Raw genomic sequence first — 18,992 nt, forward strand, 5'->3', positions numbered from 1 at the left:
CCCTGCCTGGGCTTCTCCCCTTTTCCCTGCGTTACTGGCCTGCGAAGCCTCCTGGACGCCTGGACGGCCAGGTCCCTGTCTCCCTCCCATGGCCCCTGCAGCTTCCTGAGTGACTTCATGTCTGTCTGTCCCTCTGGACATTAGGCTGCATGAGCTCAGGGATGTCGTGTGATTTGCTGACCATTTATCTCCAGCGCCTAACGTAAGATTTAATCACTGAATGAATGAAGGAGCGTGAGGTTTGAAAATCATTCAATTGGCTTCCTCCACTTTGGTGGTAATCATTGAAAATAGGATGATGGGACAGTATTGGACATTTTGTTTTGCATTTTTGACAAATGCTGCCAAATGCATACCGGGGTATATATTTACTTTAATGTGAATTTTTGGGACTCAATCAGAATAAAAAGCCTATACGGGGGGGGGGGGGGGGGGGGACTCTCTGTCATGCGTGCATGCTCCCAGAAGATTTATTGAAAATAATTAGTCAACTCTTCTGAAAACGCATTCGCACTATGTCACCTCGTTTGGGTCTCCACTGTAGACTAAGCCAGTTCTTGTTTTATTTCTTATCTCTGCCCGATGATATGCTCCATGAAAGCAGGACCCGGTCTCGCTTGTTCCCTGTATTCCCAGGACCAGCAATGTGCCTGACACACAGTAGGCGCCTAATGAGTCACAAGTGAATGACTGTTGTGACGATGTAACTGCCCTGAACGGGAGGGAGGCATCTGTCCAATGATGCCGGCCGGGGCCCCAAACACAGTCCCAAACAAGGCATTTTCCAAGAGGCTCAGCCTTCCTGCCCGTTCCCTGCCCATTCCCTGTGGAGGCCAAAGCCCAGCTCACGCCTGCTGGCACTTTCCTTCCTTCTGGCTCCCCTAGACTTGAGCCTCTGTCCCAGGAGAACGAACGAGGCTGTGGGGAGAGGAAAGGGGACTCGGTTAGAGAAGCAGGAAAGCTTAAGAGCTGCTGAGCTCGCAGACTCAGGGCCAGAGCAGATCGCAAACAGAGGCAGCAAACTCTCTCACCAGCCACGCAGCTCCACAGAGAGAGCCCGGAGCACATTCTCTCCCTTCCTCGGCCGCCACCCACGCGTGTCCCTCCAACCCTGCCTCCCCCAAAGCAACTCGAACTTAATTCACCAGCGGTTTCCAAACTGCTTCGTGTGAAATGGCGGTGCTGAGGTCTGAAAACACTCCATCCCGGGACATTTTTTTGGTAACATTTTATTGAAAAACTCTAAAGCCATCTAGGAAAAGGGGTGGGGGACCAGGAAAGGGATCGGCTCTCCTCCTCAGTGGGGAGGGAGCGGGTCCGGCTCCGACCTCCGCGTCCAGCCCTGGACGGCGCTGCTCCCAGCGGGAGCCCGGGGCGAGCTCGGCCCGGAGCGGGGAGGGGTGCGGGCAGGCGCTCGGGTTCCCGGGAGGTTCCCACGGCCGCGTTCTCTGGTGGTTCCGCGCACGTCCTTGGCGGGGGGTGCCTCCCTCGCGGCTGCCTGGGGATCCCCCTGGGTCCAGGCTGTGGCCTGGGGCTGGGGACACCCCCGTCGCGGGTCGCGGCCGTCCCTGAGCAGCCGTCCACACCCCCGTCCACACCCCCGTCCCCACCCCGAGCAGCCGTCCCCACCCCGAGCAGTTCCCGCGGGGCAGCCCGCAAACGCAGCTGAGCGCGTCCAAGGAGCCGGTCCGCCCCGAAAGGGGTCGCCCAGCGCGGGGTAGCGGGGCAGCGGCCGGGCCCAGGCTCCGCGGCAGAACCCAGGCGCGCTTTCTGCGGGAGAAGAGGGGGCCATCGCGGCGGGCAGCGGCGGCCCTGAGGAAGCCCTGAGTCTGGCCGCCAGATGAAGCGGGGCTTTGCCAGCCCTCTCTGCGACAGAGGTCAAAGGAGGGCAGGCTGCGGGAGTTGGCATTGACCTTGGGAACCTGGATGATATTTTTTTGAGGCGGAATTGGTTGTCGTGTGGGTTGGAGCAGCAACCGAGCTGGACAGACTTCAGGAGAGGAGCTGGTCAGGAGGGCCATGGAGGGTGCTTACAGCGGCTAAGCCTCACGGGAAGTCAGCTCTAGCCGCCCCTGCCCTCTCCTCCTCATGGCAACGCTTCTGGGCGGGAATGGTCTGGTGTTAGGGACCAGGTTTGGTACAAGAAAACAAACTAGTTAGTGCTGGAACAAAAGTGAAAGTCGGAAAGGGAGCGCCTCCTTTCCTCCCTCCTCCACCAGCGGTGCTCCTCCCGCTCCCTCCCTCTGGGGAGGAGGGAGGCGGGAGGAGGGAGAAGGGAGGAGAGAGGAAAGGGAAAGAGGGACCACCTCACACCTGTCAGAATGGCTATCATCAACAAATCAACAAATGGCAAGTGCTGGAGAGGATGTGGAGAAAAGGGAACCTCCTTCACTGCTGGTGGGAATGCAGACTGGTGCAGCCATTGTGGAACACAGAATGGCGTTTCCTCAAAACTTTAAAATGGAACTGCCATTTGACCCAGTGATCCCACTTCTAGGAATATATCCCAAGAAAACAGAAACACCGATCAGAAAGGATATATGCACCCCTATGTTCATAGCAGCACAATTTACAATAACTAAGATTTGGAAACAGCCTAAGTGCCCATCAGCAGATGAGTGGATTAAAAAACTGTGGTACATCTACACAATGGAATACTACACTGCTATAAAAAAGAAGGCATTCTTACCATTTGCAGCAGCATGGATGGAACTGGAGAGCATTATGCTAAGTGAAATAAGCCAGGCAGTGAAAGAAAAATACTTCATGATCTCACTCATTTATGGATAATAAGGAACATTATAACTTAATGAACAAAAAGATAGATACAGAGACAGAAAAGCATCAAACAAACTGTCAAATTACAGCTGGAAGGCTGAGGAGTTTTGCGGGAGTGGGGGTAAGAGATCAATCGAAGGACTTATATGCATAACCAATGGACACAAGACACTGGGGGTGAGGGGGGGAAAGGCATGTGCCCGGCTTTAGGGGAGGCCAAGGGAAGGTCAATGGGAAAAAAAGGAGACATATGTACTACTATTTGTAATACTTTAAACAAGAAAATAAAATTTAAATTTAAAAAAAAATCCAGGAAGGTAGAACTCAGTAAAACCAGTGGGTGTATCAATTTCTAGGACACAAAGAAATTTCTAGGGAGGAAAAAAAAATCACAGACATTCCAGAAAACTGGGATCTTAAGTCAGCCAAAGGATTGACATTTCAATTTTCCATTTTTATTTTTATATTATTATTTTGTTAGCTTTTTTTTTTGCTTTTTTCTTTGTTTTCCTTTTTTTTTGTTTGTTGCTCTTTTTTGCTTTTTTCTTTATTTTCCCTTTTTGTTTGTTTCTTTATTTTCTACTTCTTTTCACATTATTTTTTCATCATTTAATTTTATTTTTACTTGCTATTTTCTATTTTTATACCATTTTTAAATCAATTTTTTTGTAAATATATTATTTTGTTCCCTTTCTTTCTCTTCTTATCCACTCATCCCTTTCTTACTTCCTCTATACTGAATTGAGGTCCTCTCCATATTTATCCAATTCTTATCTCCTGTATATCAGCTCAGCCTCTACAGATTCTGCCCCCACCCTCTTTACTAAGTGTTTGGTGTTTGTATTTGGTTTATCTATTGGCTCTGTGGTATTTTCTCCATAAATATATATTCTCCTTTTTCTTTTCTCTCCTATCTTTTTTTCTCTCTCTTAGATATCATCTGTGCTCTCTTTTCTCTCCCCTAATTATCTTTTCTCGAGTAGTTGCTTATATTGGGGTTATCAGTGCCGTGAGTACACGCATGCTTTGTTCCCTTTGGGTCATGTCTTGTTAAGGTGAATATTTTGGGATTAGTGTTCTACATTCTATTTTCATCTTTCCTTTAGCATCCTTTTACTCTACCTCAACTTTACCTTTATACCAAAACTCTCTTCCTCACTTTTCCCCTTTTATTGTCCTGTTTCTCTTACCCTATCCCTGCTTTAGATTTTTCCCTATTCCTTATTTTTACACCCTGTTAAAATTTCACCCTACTTATATACCTAATTACCAATCTCCTGCTCTAAATCCATATACACCTCTCTCTTCTCTTTTTTCACTATCCAAAGTTTTTTTTTCTCTCTGTCATTTTGTTGTTGTTTGCTTGATTGTTGAGTATATTTGGGGTTTTTTATGCTTATTTGTGAGATTGTTTTGCTTTTTCTTTTTATTTTTCTGTTGGTTTTTTTTTCCCGGTTATTTTTTTGCTTCTGTTTTCCCTCTCCTCGCTTGATATTAGTTGTTGTTTGTAGTTTGCATTCATCTCCAGAGATCTGTTGCTGGAATTTGTTGGGATTAGTGGCTGTTCTATTGGAGTTTTCTCCCCATATAAATAGTTTCTTCCCCTCTCCTATTTCATTCTCTTTCTTTTCTCTCTTACTTTCTTTTTTCCTTTTCCCAATTTCATTTTTGAACTCCTTTTTTTCTTTTTCTCTTTTTTATTTTTCTCTTCTTTCTTCTGTATCCCCTAATTCGCTTTGATCTGATGGTCACCTTTAGTTGGGGTTATTAGTATCGTGAATACATTTGTGTTCAGTGCCTTGTGCATTGTGCCTTGTTGTGTTGTATTTTGTGCCTTTAAATCAACACAGCAGAGAGAGAACTACATAACCAAACACCTAGAGAAGAGAGATCATGGGGAGACAAAGAAACAGCCGGCATATGAAAGATAAACAGGCATCACCAGAAAAGGAAGTAAACGAAATGGAGGCAATGGAGGCAAGCAACCTGTCAGAGAAAGAATTCAGAGAAATGGTCATAAGGTGGATGAAAAAAATGGAAGACAAATTCAACAATATGTGTAAGAACCAAGAGGAAATGAAGAAGAACCAAGAAGAAATGAAAAATGACATCACTGCTATAAAGAACTCAATAGAAAGCATCAACAGTAGACTAGAAGAAGCAGAGGACCGCATCAGTGAGCTAGAAGACAAGGTAGGAAAAAATACACAAGCAGAGCAGCTTCTAGAAAAAAAATTAAAAAGCAGGAGGAGAGCCTAAGAGAACTTTGGGACAACACAAAACAAAACAACATCTGCATAATAGGGGTACCAGAAGGAACACTTCCAAGCTCATTCTATGAAGCCAGCATCACCCTAATACCAAAACCAGATAAAGACAACACAATGAAAGAGAATTACAGGCCAATATCCCTCATGAACATAGATGCCAAAATCCTCAACAAAATCCTAGCAAATCGGATCCAGCAGTACATCAGAAAGATCATACACCATGACCAAGTAGGTTTTATCCCAGGGTTGTAAGGATGGTACTATATCCGCAAATCAATAAATGTAATATATCACATAAACAAATTGAGAGATAAAAACCACATAGTCATATCAATTGATGCAGAAAAAGCATTTGACAAAATCCAACAACACCCTTTCTTGATAAAAACTCTCAGCAAGGTAGGAATAGAAGGATCATACCTCAACATAATAAAAGCCATATATGACAAACCCACAGCCAACATCATAATCAATGAGCAAAAACTAAAACCATTTCCCCTAAGAACAGGAACAAGACAGGGATGCCCCCTCTCACCACTCCTGTTCAACATAGTACTGAAAGTACTAGCCGTTGCGATTAGACAAGAAGAAGAAATAAAAGGCATCCAAATAGGAAAAGAAGAAGTAAAACTGTCCTTATTTTCAGATGACGTGATACTGTACATAGAGAACCCTAAAGACTCCATCAAAAAATTATTAAACTTAATAAATGAATTCAGCAATGTAGCAGGGTACAAAATTAATGCCAAGAAATCTATGGCATTTCTTTACACCAATAGTGAACTTACAGAAAGTGAGACTAAAAAAGCAATCCTATTTACCATCACACCAAAAAAATTAAGATACCTAGGAATAAACTTAACTAAGGAGGTAAAAAACTTATATGCAAAAAACTACAGGACACTGAAAAAAGAGATAGAGGAAGACATAAACAGATGGAAGAACATACCATGTTCATGGATTGGTAGAATCAACATCATCAAAATGTCCATACCACCCAAAGCAATCTATAGATTCATTGCAATCCCCATTAAATTACCAATGGCATATTTCACAGATCTACAACGAACGTTCCAAAAATTCATCTGGAATAAAAAAAGACGCCGAATAGCTGCAGCAATCCTGAGAAAGAAGAACAAAGTAGGTGGGATCCAATACCAGATATCAAGCTGTATTACAAAGCCACTGTTCTTAAAACAGCTTGGTACTGGCACAAGAACAGACATATAGATCAATGGAATAGAATAGAGACCCCAGAAATTGACCCAAACCACTATGCCCAATTAATATTCGACAAAGGAGGCAAGAGAATACAGTGGAGTCAAGACAGTCTCTTCAATAAATGGTGTTGGGAAAATTGGACAGATACATGCAAAAAGATGAAACTAGACCACCAACTCACACCATACACAAAAATAAACTCAAAATGGATAAAAGACTTAAACATAAGATGGGAAACCATAAAAATACTAGAGGAATCCACAGGCAGCGAAATCACAAACATATGCCGAAGGAATTTTTTCTCTGATAATGCTCCTAGGGCAATGGAAACTAAAGAGAAAATAAACAAATGGGACTACATTAAAATAAAAAGTTTCTGCACAGCAAAGGAAACTATCAACAAAACAACAAGAAGGCCCACTACATGGGAGAACATATTGCCAATGATATCACCGATAAGGGTTTAATCTCCAACATTTATAGGGAACTCATGCAACTAAACAATAGGAAGATAAACAGTCCAATAAAAAAATGGGCAATGGACCTAGATAGACACTTTTCGAAAGAGGACATACAGAAGGCCGAAAGACATATGAAAACATGCTCAAATACACTAAAAACAGGAAATATACCTCTAATTCATTATTCAACAAATAGACTCCATGCTAGGTGTTAGAGATGAAAGAGTAAATATTATTCACCATAATAGCACCAACGCTCAGAACAGAATAAACACAGTTTTGATTGCGAGAAGGCTTTACTTACAGGTGAGGAGGGCCAACTGGGGCTCAGGAGAAAAATCTTTATGAGCTAACATGAAAACAGCTTTCAAACCAGAAGCAGCTGATCTATTAACCCACACCTTGGGAGAAAAGCAGAGAACAGTTTCCAGTAGGAAGCAATTAGGAACAAAGCAATTGCAACTTGTCAAGTAATACAAAGACAATAATAATTTAATCTTTTTGAAATAATTTTATTGATTTCAGAGAGGAAGGGAGAAGGAGAGAGGGAGAGGATGAGGGGGAGGATGAGGGAGTGCAACTGTAGGTCAGATATATAGTTTACAATGTGGAAACTTTTACAATTAATTAAACAAAAAACAAACCTACAAGATGTTTGGTGGAAACAAAACAAACTCAAAAAAAGATAGGCACTCAAAGAACAGCAAATATAAATGATCAATAATCATAAAATCCTTTTTAATAATAGTAGGGAAATCCCTTGTAAAGTAAGACATGTCTTTTTCACTTCTCATAATTTTTAAAATTATGGTGTGAAAAATACTTAGAGTTGTTGGGTTCTAATACATCATGGATGCAAATGCAAATAGGCACAGATATTTTGGGATATTATCAGACGATCTATTAAGTCAAAAGATGCATACGCTCTCTGACCCAGGAATCATACTCAATGAACTTCTATCTTATGCAAACTAAGCAACCAATATGTAATATCATAGGAACAGAGCTATTTATCAAAGCATCATTACTAGTGTAAAGAAACTGGAAAACACGAATAAGGAAGTAATAGAATGGCGTGCCATACCATGGAATACTTTGCAGCCACAATATATGACTTAGAGGTTTCTCATAGTTTCTCAGAAGGGTTCCAATGATGTACTTTCTGAGTGTGAACGCATAGATGCAGAGAGTGGTGGGTAAAATAATCCACTTTTGTAAAATAACTAATGATACATTTCTACTGAATGCATAGTTTAAAGTGTACATATTTAAATTGTCTTATATTTCATTTGTGGGTATTGTGGGCAAACTGAACCTGTAAACAGCAAAATAAGAGAGAAAAAATTCTATTTCTGTCAATATCTGCTGTATTGATTTTCTCTTTTTGCACAACAAATCACCACAACCTTAATGGTTTAAAATACCGTAATTGTATAATCGCAGAGTCTGGTTCAGTGATTGGGGTATGGGATAGCTAGGTTCTCTGCTTGAAGTCTCACCCACCTACATCAAGGTTTTGCCTGGTTTCCTGCTGCCTACCAACCAGGGCCTCCTGACATCCAGCCTGCCTGTGCTTGTTCAGACCTGAGCAAGAGCCTCTGACCTTCCCCACATACTGCTGAATTTTCTCCCTCCCCTGTCTTGATTTCTGACCTGCTCCGGAGCTTTTTCTGATTGCACACCTGCCAACTTGGGCTCCCTCTGCCTAGAACAGCGGTCTCAACCTGTGGGTCACGACCCCTTTGGCGGTCGAACGACCCTTTCACAGGGGTCGCCTAAGACCATCCTGCATATCAGATATTTACATTACGATTCATAACAGTAGCAACATTACAGTTATGAAGTAGCAACGAAAATAATTTTATTGTTGGGTCACAACATGAGGAACTGTATTTAAAGGGCCAGAAGGTTGAGAACCACTGGCCTCGAAGCTACAAGCTCATCATGGCCATGCTGAGCTTTGCCTTTCTCTTCTCTGCTCCCCAGTCAGTCCTACCCCTATCACCTCTCTTTTTCTATTGGGCCTGGAACAGAATCTTGGGATTATGTGGGTGTCAGTTAGCGTAGGCCATCCTGGGTGGAAAAGAGATATAACCTAGACCACACCATTTAGAGACTTTATATTAGGATCCAAGCCGGAAACTGATGGCCCACTCACTCATGTTAGATTAATGTGACTATTTATGAGGTTTCGTAAAGGGACTATTTACAAAGGTGTGGGCGGTGTATAAGGAATTCATAAAAAACAAGGCAGTACTTCTGGATTCAGTTACAGCTCCTGAGCTCACAAAGATGGAGGGATCAGTTATTGGAATCAGGAAGGAGAGACTCATGCAGAAATGACTGCAAGGCCATCCTGCAAGGAAGGAGCCACAGGCATGAATCCCCCCCCCAGCTCCCCTTTCCTCCTCCCTCCCTCTTATCTCCTATTAGGGATCTCTAACGGGCAGAATCCACTGGAGTCAGAGGGCAAGGGAGTTCATGAATGACACCCATACAGGTCAGTGTCCCTACGCAGAGACTAGGGTGAGGAGGATGAAGAGTGACTCCAGCACAAGCTGCTCCTCTTACCTGTTCACATATGTCCCAGTGAGAGCAGGTTGAAAGGAGCATCCAGAGAAGACTTAAAGGGAAGGGGGTCAGCATACCTGCTTCCTGTGTGAGGAATGAGCCCAATGTCTATGAGCTTTGTTCATTCCAGCTGATGTTATTTTTTAAGGCACCTCTTTCCCTGCCATCTGCTTTCTGAGCCATGGCCCTGGTCCTGCAGTGGTTCTAGGTCAGTGAAAGCCTGGGCTTGGATTGATTAGCTTCCACAGTTGGAACTTTGGGGAGGGCAGAATGGAAGCCCTTGGGTATCTGGGTGGGGTGGAGGGAGTTCTAAGAAGAGAAGCAAGGGAGAAGAAGAGAGTGTTGAAAGGGTGCCAACAGCATGCCTGGCCAAGGGGTAAACCCTTACATAGAGGGTATTATCATGGGATCAGGGTTTATAGAGCACTCCGATGTGCTTTCCATGGAATGAGGCCATTTCCATTGCCTGAGATGCGGGGTACAGACTGAAATGCTGCTGGGAATGTGTTGGGGTGGGGGCCAGTGGGCACACTATTACTTCAGAGTCCTGTAGCACAGTTTTTCCACAGAACACACGCTTCTGCTGCAAACACCATTGCAAATGGTCAACTCTTATCATAGCTCAGTTTGGAGAAAGAAAACAGAGAGAAAGGGAGAGGAAAAAGAGAGAGATAATCTAATCCATTTGCCTATGGATGAATTGGTTCTGGTGCTCACCTGTGATTCAACCAACAGTTCTTATTTGTGGGTGGGTGCCCACAGGCAGCAGGAGCAAAGTAGGCTATGGGCTGAGCGAGAACTTAGAAGCATGTCTATTGCAATCATGCTTTGCTTCTTGTCAGCGACACAATGTGTACTTAACATATTCTCTTGGTTGGGGATTTTAAAATTCAACATACTATAAGCCAGTAGCAAGTAACCCATCCTGCAGTATATCCTCTGGGTAGTGCCTGAGAAGAAAGGAGGGGGTTGGTAGGAGAGAGAATAGAGGTCAGAGAGCCGGTGGAAATGACCTCACCTCACTTCCTTACAAGATGTAGCATCTGCATCGTGGATGCAACATCTTGATCATCATCACGGGTTCCAAGAATCCATCAGAAGGAAGAAAAGGGAGTGAAAGGAAAGGAGAGAGACTAGAAATATAACAGATCACAGTAAGCTCTTCTAGAAAAATGTTATTGTCAGGTAATTCCCTAAGGGAACAAAGTCTGAGAAGTCTGAAGCACACTTTCCCCTTTCCTTCTGTTTCTCCCCCCATTCCCCATACACACACACACACACACACACACACACACAAAATCTGTTAATTTTGTATTAAACATATATTTCTTTTTCTCTAAAATTGTATAGGAATGTGTGTATCATTTGCTCCCCATAATTTTGAGAATACTTTTGAAGACAGTGACATATTCTGACCCTTTAAGAACAATTCAATTAAAAATCACTGAATAACAGCAATCAAAGTTCTGAAGTGATGCAGTTCACTTCAGCACTTGTTTGAGATGTCATTAGAAAACCAACATATAGCAGGTTGTTATGGCAACTGTCACACCAGCGTTTATAACCTCACTGTAATGAATGTTATCCAAACGTTATTAATCATTCAACATCACTCTCATTCTCTGAAGGAACAGCAGTTCTGGTTCTCCTAGGATTTTTCAATAGTGCAATCTGTTGCAGCTTTCTTCACATTTACTTTTTTTCAAACAAATCTTACTTTGTGCTTTAGTGAAATTAGCTATTTTTTCTATTCCTTTACTCATTCCATTTTTGCTATTTTTTGATAAAACTTAAACGGAAATGGAAAAAGGGATTACAGCTAATAAAACAGAATAAAGTCTAGAGTTGAGAGGATTTATGTATTTAAATGTGGAGACCCTGAGAAAAATATTAAAATATTTTGCATACAGATATATAGTATTCACTCATATTTGCATAGCACTTTATTATTTTTAAAGCCGTTTTACATATATTATTTAATATAACCATCCTGAGAAGACAAGTAATATTTTTGGGGTGCTTACTATGTGACAGTCAATCTGCATAGATAAATGTTTAGATCTCACAAGAACCTGTAAGTTAGGTGTGGTTTAAAAATATACCTCCATGACTCAACAACAAGAACAAAAGCCCATTTGAAAAATGGGCAAAGGACTTGAACTGAAATGTCCTCCTAGGTGCTATATACACATCATCAGAGCGAACCAAGATGGCAGCCTAAGGTACAGACCTGTGCTTGCTGCCTCCCACAACAACATCGAAACTACCAACTATAAAACAAACAGTTATCATTCAGAACCATGGGAAAGCTGGCCCAGTGGAAGCTCTACAACTGGAAGGAAAGGAAGAAGAGCATTGAGACTGAGTAGGTTGTGCAGAGGCTCCAAGAATGGAGGTATGGAGTCATGCGCCAGGCAGACTACAACTGGATGCGCGGTTTTTTTCAATCGCAAGGGGTTGCAGACTCTCGAGTTCACTGAGCTGGTTTGGGGCAGAATTCTGAGGTCCCAGACCCCTATGGAGAGAGGTGGGATGGGCTTGCAACGCGCCGGGCCAGCGGCAAGCGAGAGTAGCTGTCTCATGGAGCTGATTGCCGGCACTCGGGGACGCGAGATGCTGAGTCGTGGAGAGGTGAGGAGTCGCAGAGATGCCATTGCCCCTTGCTCCGCCCTGGTGATTCCCGGGGACCCCACCCTACTCAATTTACATCCCCACCCAAGCTGTGCCAGTGGCACAAAAAGAACCACTGGCACTTTTGCAGCCCAGCCCAGCAGAATGCAGATTTCAACTCCTCACATACATAAGGGACACACTCAAGAAGCAGAATCAGGTTCGGAGGAAGCCGGAGCTGGACCCAGCTAGGCTGGCGACATGGAACCACTGTACCAGCAAACGCACAGGCAGGTCCACCAGATCCAGTCTCACATGGGACGCTGGGAGACAGCAGGCAGGCAGTGTGCACTTGTAGAAAACGAAATCCAAGCAAGCATACCAGATATTCAACCACCAGGAACACCTGGCGATTTTGTCCAGCAAGGAGCTGCCCAACAAAGGACAGAATGCCAAACTTTGTGTTGCTGAGACGGCCCCCATGAGGCTGAGGTGGCTCCCGTAGGGCTGAGGCGGCCCCCGTGGGTCTGGGACAGCCCCGGTGGGGGTAGAACGGCCCTAGTAGGGTTGAGATGGCCCCGGTGAGGTTGAAACAGCACCGGTGAGGTTGAAATCAGCCCCAGTGAGACTGAAACGTCCCCAGTGAGGCGGAGATGGCCCTGGTGAGGTTGAGATGGTCCCGGTGAGGCTTAAACGGCCCTGGTGAGGTTGAATCGGCCCCGATGAGGTTGAGATGGCCCTAGTGAGGTTGAGACAGCCCCAGTGAAGTTGCAACGGCCCCGGTAAGGTTGAAACGGCCCCCCCCGTGAGGCTGCATCAGCCCCGGTGAAGTTGCAACTGCCCCGGTGAGGCTGAGATGGCCCCGGTGAGGTCGAGACGAAACAGCCCCGGTGAGGTTGAAACGGCCCATGTGAGGTTGAGACGGCCCTGGTGAGCTCAAGACAGCCCTGGTGAGGTCGAAACGGCCCCTTGGGGTTGCAGCAGCCCTGGTGTGGTTGAAACAGCCCCAGTGAGGTTGAAACAGCCCCTTGTGAGGCTGGGACAGCCCCTGTGAGGCTGAGATGGCCCCTGTGAGACTGAGACAGCCCCTGGGAAGCTGAGAAAAATACCACATGAACTCACTCATTTATGGATAATAAGGACCATTATAGACTGATGAACAAAAATGGATACAGAGGCAGAGCAGCATTGAGCAGAATGTCAAACTACAGTGGGAACCCTGGGAAGAGTTGTGGGGGGGAGTAAGAGATCAACTGAAGGACTTATATGCATGAATATAAGAATAACTAATGGACACAAAACACTGGGGGGTGGGGGAAGCTGGGGGAATGTCAAGACGGGGGGAAAGGAGACATGTGTAATACTCTTTGTAATATTTTAAGAAATTAAAAAAAAGAAGTTGTTGGTTACATTGAATGTTTTTTATAGAAGATAACCTTCCAAATAGCATATCCGACTAACTGTGGTTTGTTTTAAACAAAGAAACAAACTTTAAGGCTCTCAAGCAAGACACTTAATCCTATCCAGCCCCACCCAGGGTGATCGGATCCCCCTCAATCTCATTATGTCACAATTGGCACCACCCAGCCTGACTCCCCTCCATTGGACCCCTAGGAGCCCAGGGGGGTATAAATGTGCAGGGCAGGAGTCACTGGGAACCTTCCTCTCAGCAGCTGAACCATGGAACCCAGCCTTCCCCGCTGTATGCGCTGTGTGCGTGAGGCCGGGGATTCCCTGGAGGAGCCGCAGGGACCATTCCAGACTTTCCAGCACCACAGGCCCTGGGCACTCCCTCTCTACCCAGGGCTGGGCCACCTCACTGGGGACCAGCAGGACTTCAACCAGGACCTGAATTCCGGTTCCTGTGGGCTTCTGCCCCAGCACTGCCTGCTGCACGGGCCCAGCGCACAGAACACGTGCAGTCTGGGCACAGAGCTGCCTGCACCACATGGGACGCCCAAATCCCAGGAGCCAGAGATGCCCCCAGCAGTGGAGGACCCCAAGCCCCCAGCAATGGAGGACCCAACACCCAGGAGCCAGGAGACGCCCTCAGCAATGGAGGACCCGAAGCCCAGGAGCCAGGAGCCAGAGAGGCCTCCTGGGGTGGTGGCTGCGGCCCAGAAGCCCAGCTGATGCTCGCCCTGCAGACTCCCTCCACCTGTGGCCTCACAGCGGGAGGGACAACAGGAACAGACTTCTGAGGGACCCTCCAGCAAGGCTCTCAGGTGCCCCCAGTTCCTCCGGAGGCAGCAGCAGCAGATCGGAGCACAGGGCCAAGGACTCCCAGGGGCTGCCTCCACTGACACCCATGAGTAAACCATCCTCTACCACAAATGTTCTCGCAGTAACACTTCTGAGTGTAAAAGTCCTGTAAGAAATGGGCCTTTGGCCCTAACCAATTTGGCTCAGCCTGTGGACTGAGGGGTCCCAGGTTCGAGTCCGGTCAAGGGCATGTACCTAGGTTGCAGGCACATCCCCAGTGGGGGGCGTGCAGGCGGCAGCTGATCATGTTTCTCTCTCATCGATGTTTCTAACTCTCTGTCCCTCTCCCTTCCTCTCTGTAAGAAATCAATAAAATATGATTTTGGGGGGGTTAGGGCAAAACCAGTTAGGGCTATTTTGTCTTTTAGAAGTTTCCTCATACCAATCAAACAATGCATTCTATTTTCTCCCAGAACTTCCTTTCTTTTTAAGGGCAGCCCTTAAGGTGGACTATCTTAGGTAAGTTAAAGTTTCCCCAAAGTGGCCACTACAGTTCCAAACTATCCAAAAGCTCACCCAATTCCCCAAAGGCAAAGGATCCTGGTTCCTGTGTTGGCCAGGAGGAAACCCCCCTTCGCCTCTGGATTTCCTAAAACATCTAAACAGAGGGACCCTGTTACTCACCGGCTCTTCCAACACACAGGGACTCATGAGTTTCCCTGGTTTCAGTAGAATAGGATCAATTATCAAGAAGCTTCCACAGAGATGGCTCAGGACCAGAGAGCTCCACACTAAGGGAGTGGAGCTCAGAGCTGAGCTTTACCCTGGAACTCCAAGGCCCTGGGGGAGGCAGACAGGGCAGTGGGCTCAGGGGTACCAGCACCCGCTACTCACCAGCCTGAGGGGTCACCAGGCCTCTAGTCCCCACCCCGCTTCTTGGCCACAAGAACTGTTGAGAGAAAATTCGGAGCCCTTCCTTCCTAGGAAGACAATTGAAAACCGGTCGGAAGCTCAGAGGCTGGGTTGAAGGGCAGCTTGTGAAGAGGACAGAGGAAGTAGCGTGCCCTTTGCAGTGATTGGGTGTCAGGACGGGACTTTCCTGGAGCCAGGTGTTTGCAGAACGGGAATACATCGGTGTCTGGTATAGAAAGGTTTCCTGCTCACAAATTGCTGTTCCCATAGTTCTCCCGTCTTCCTCTCTGAAAGTAAATAGTTTAAAAAGTGACTATATCGGCTCTGGCCAGAGAGCTCAGTCATTTATAGATAGGATTGTCCTGATCTACCCATTTCTTCGCTCAGGCTGCCCTGTGAGCCCCCACTGCCCGGCTTGCTCTCTCAAGAGCAAATCATTCCGGGGGAAACTGCCTCCACTAAACAGCGCGCACCCTTGAAGGGGCAGCCCTCCGTGTCGCGGCCTCAGGAAACCGGTGCCCGCTGCTCCCTAAACCGGGACTTCAGGACTGAGAAGGCACTCTCCCTGCCAAGCAGGCGTTTGCTGCGCTGAAGTCGCTTCCCCAGGAGGCAGGGTTTGCGCGGGTGAAATCAGAAGCGGCTAAAGGGAGCCTGCTGCCCCGAATCCGCTCCTGCCAGGGGGTCACAGCCAGTCACACCCCGCGGGGTCGGGGCAGCGCGAAGGGTGACGAAGAATCCCCGGGGCTGGGCAGCACCCCTGGCGCTACAAAGCGAAACCAAGAGAGAAACTGCTTCTGAGAAAAAGTCCGCTGGGCGCACCTAGTCCCCAGCAGCCACAGACAAAAGGCGGAGGCCCCGTGGCTGCGGAGCATCTAATGGCGCCAGGAATAACCAAGTTGCAAACAAACGCCTGCCGCCCACAAAGCGCGGACCCGGGCACGGAGCGGTGCTAACACCCAAACGGGTCCCGGGGTGAAGTCCAATCAGAGATCACCAGGCTTGGAAATCCCCGGGGCGGACATTGCGCAACATAACGGGCCCAACACAGCCGATTTCCCGTAAATGCTTAGAAAATCAGTAAGAAAGCGGAAGTCATCCCCCTACAATGGTATGAGAAAGTCCTTTTTTTTTTTTTCATGCTGAAAACCCGGATCAAATCTGATAGAGTCATTTTTAATTTTTTTTCTTGAATTTTAGAGAGAGCCAGGGAAACGTCGATTTGTTTTTCCACTTCTTTGTGCATTCATTGTTGCTTCTTGTATGTGCCCTGACCCAGGGATTCAACCACAAACCTTGTTATATTCGGAGTATGTTCTAAACAGCTGAGCATTCTAGCCAGCGCCAGAGAGAGGCAGGTTTTAAACAATTTATTTACTTTTAGAGAGAGAGGACGGGAGAACAATGGAAACAGCAATTTGTGAGCCAGAAACCTTGGAATACCCTGAGTCTATTTATACAGAACAGAGCTCACTGAGCTCTCTGAAGAGACACCCATTGATATTTCTTTTTTTTTTTAATGCGTTTTATTGATTTTTTACAGAGAGGAAGGGAGAGGGATAGAGAGTTAGAAACATTGATGAGAGAGAAACATTAATCAGCTGCCTCCTGCACATGTGCTACCGGGGATGTGTCCGCAACCCAGGTACATGCTTTTGACCCGAATCGAACCTGGGACCCCTCAGTCCACAGGCCGACGCTCTATCCACTGAGTCAAACCAGTGCTGGAAATATATTTCTATTTCTCCCTTTCCCCTCCTCTCTGAAATCAATAAAAAAATATATAAAAAATAAAAATCATATACATATTATACATACACAGAAACATAAACAGACAGACAGACGGACACTCACGAGTTCTCCTGGTTTCAGTAGAATAGGATGAATTATCAAGAAGCTTCAACAGGGATGGCTCAGGACCAGAGAGCTCCACACTAAGGGAGGGGAGCTCAGAGCTGAGCTTTACCCTGGAACTCCAAGGCCCTGGAGGAGGCAGACAGGGCAGTGGGCTCAGGGATACCAGCACCCGCTACTCACCAGCCTGGGGCGTCACCAGGCCTCTTGTCCCCAACCTGCTTCTTGGCCACAACAACTATTGAGAGAAAATTCGGAGCCCTTCCTTCCTAGGAAGACAATCTGAAAACGGCCATGCAGCTCAGAGGCTGGGTTTAAGGGCAGCTTGTGAAGGGAACAGAGGAAGTAGCTTCCCCTTTACAGAGGCTGGCTGTCAGGACGCGTGACTTTGGGAAACCAATGCTTAGAAGGGGGCGGGGAGGGGCGGGGCTAAGTGGGTATTGATTGACTTGCTTGCTCCAGGGTTTAGTTGAAATGTAGGGCTCGAACACCGTTACACGTTACACGTCTGGTTTAGTCCGGTTTAGGCTCGAACACGATTACACGTTCTGTTTAGGCTCCAACACGATTAAGTGACATAATTATGTCGATGTCTTCAGTAAAGGAATGTTTTACTTTGCACGGACGGATAGCCCGAAGGCTGATCTGCCGCCGGGTGTCCGTGCAGAGGAATTTGTCCAGCAGAAAGGCCGATCTGCCGCCGGGTGTCCGTGCAGCGGTATTCGTCAAGCAGAAAGGCCGATCTGAAAAAAAAAAAAAAAAAAAAGAAAGAAAGAAAAAGAAAGAAAGAAAGGCCGATCTACCGCCGGGTGTCCGTGCAGAGGAATTTGAACAGCAGAAAGGCCGATCTGCCGCCGGATGTCCGTGCAGAGGAATTTGAACAGCAGAAAGGCCGATCTGCCGCCGGGTGTCAGTGCAGAGGAATTGGTCCAGTATGAAGGCCGATCTGCCGCCGGGTGTCCATGCACCGGGTGCAGGGAGGGTCTTGTCTTACTGGGTATTGAATGACTCTCTTGAGTGTTTAGTTGAAATTTAGGGCTCGAACACGATTAAGTAATTGGTTTACACACGATAGAGGCTGGCACCCGCCCCCTCCCCCGGGAGAGCATAAATATCCAGGCTGCAGGCAGCACCCAAGGCTTTGCCTCTGCATCAGCTCCAGGCTCATATTCTCCTGCCCCAAGATCTCTGCGATGGAGCCGCACTTTCTCCTGGACCAGGACACGCTGCAGCAGGCTTGGGATTCCGCAGACCAGGCTCCAGAGCGCCATCCTCCGTGGTCCCCGATCTCCCCAGACCCGCTACCTCCTGTCCTCGTGCTGCTGGCAGAGTCCTCAAGCCACCACAGCGATGACCACCAGCCACTGCTCTCCAGTCCTTGTTGGCAGCTGCCCTCGGTCCTCCTGCGATACCGAGCACTCTTAGCTGAGGCCCAGAGCCCCTCGGAAGAGAGCCCGGTGCAGCCCGGTGCAGGCCTCTTGCCAGGGTTCGTGCCGATGCCAGGAGTACCCGCAGGAGCGCCTGAGCCCACAGAGCACACGTTCGGGCAGCTTCCCGTGGCCCTGCGGCCCAACGCCCATGCTGGAGAGGGACCAGTGGACACGGAGGCCTGGGACCACCTGCAGCCTTCAGTGTGCAGCCCAGCTCCGGGCCCCACCGGCTGGCGCCTGCACCTGCTCTGCTCGGGCTGCCTGCAGTGCATCCTTCCTGCTCTCTCCTCTTTGAGCCGCTGGGCTGCTGACTGCTGGGCGACAGTCCTGGACACTTAGGAGCCCGAGGCGGTGGCGGGAGGGCGCCGACTGTGGACATGAGTCCTGAATCAAATGGAAGTCTCTTTTAATATTAAACATTTTGTCCAGACCACGGAGTTCTGCTTAATTTATATAAGTACTCAGTCTTTTTAGGGCCAATAAAAGATGAGATCTCAGTGATGCTATCCGGAGGCTGAAAATTCACCTCACTTAATACACAGACAAACAGGGATCAGGTCAGCCCTGCGGCTCACGATCAGCCCAATGGTCTCCCAGCCGGGCTCCTTGCCCTCGCTCGATCCATGGATCTGATCGCCTCGGATGTACTTGGAAAAGTCGCTCTTCTGGCTGAGCAGCTGGCCGTC

At 47.1% G+C, this 18,992-nt stretch overlaps 1 protein-coding gene across 1 annotated transcript; it reads left to right on the forward strand.

Annotated features, from left to right (window-relative positions):
• Window positions 1-17,734: 17,734 nt before the first annotated feature.
• On the forward strand, window positions 17,735-18,645 carry LOC308518100 (annexin-2 receptor-like; the record flags this gene model as incomplete). Its single annotated transcript, XM_081089673.1, has 2 exons — window positions 17,735-17,808; window positions 18,033-18,645. 2 exons carry the CDS (start codon window positions 17,735-17,737, stop codon window positions 18,643-18,645), a joined length of 687 nt encoding a protein of 228 aa, XP_080945799.1.
• Window positions 18,646-18,992: the final 347 nt, after the last annotated feature.

Source organism: Myotis nattereri (genome assembly GCF_964212035.1).
Source record: "Myotis nattereri genome assembly, chromosome: 4".
NCBI classification, from domain to species: Eukaryota; Metazoa; Chordata; class Mammalia; order Chiroptera; family Vespertilionidae; genus Myotis; species Myotis nattereri.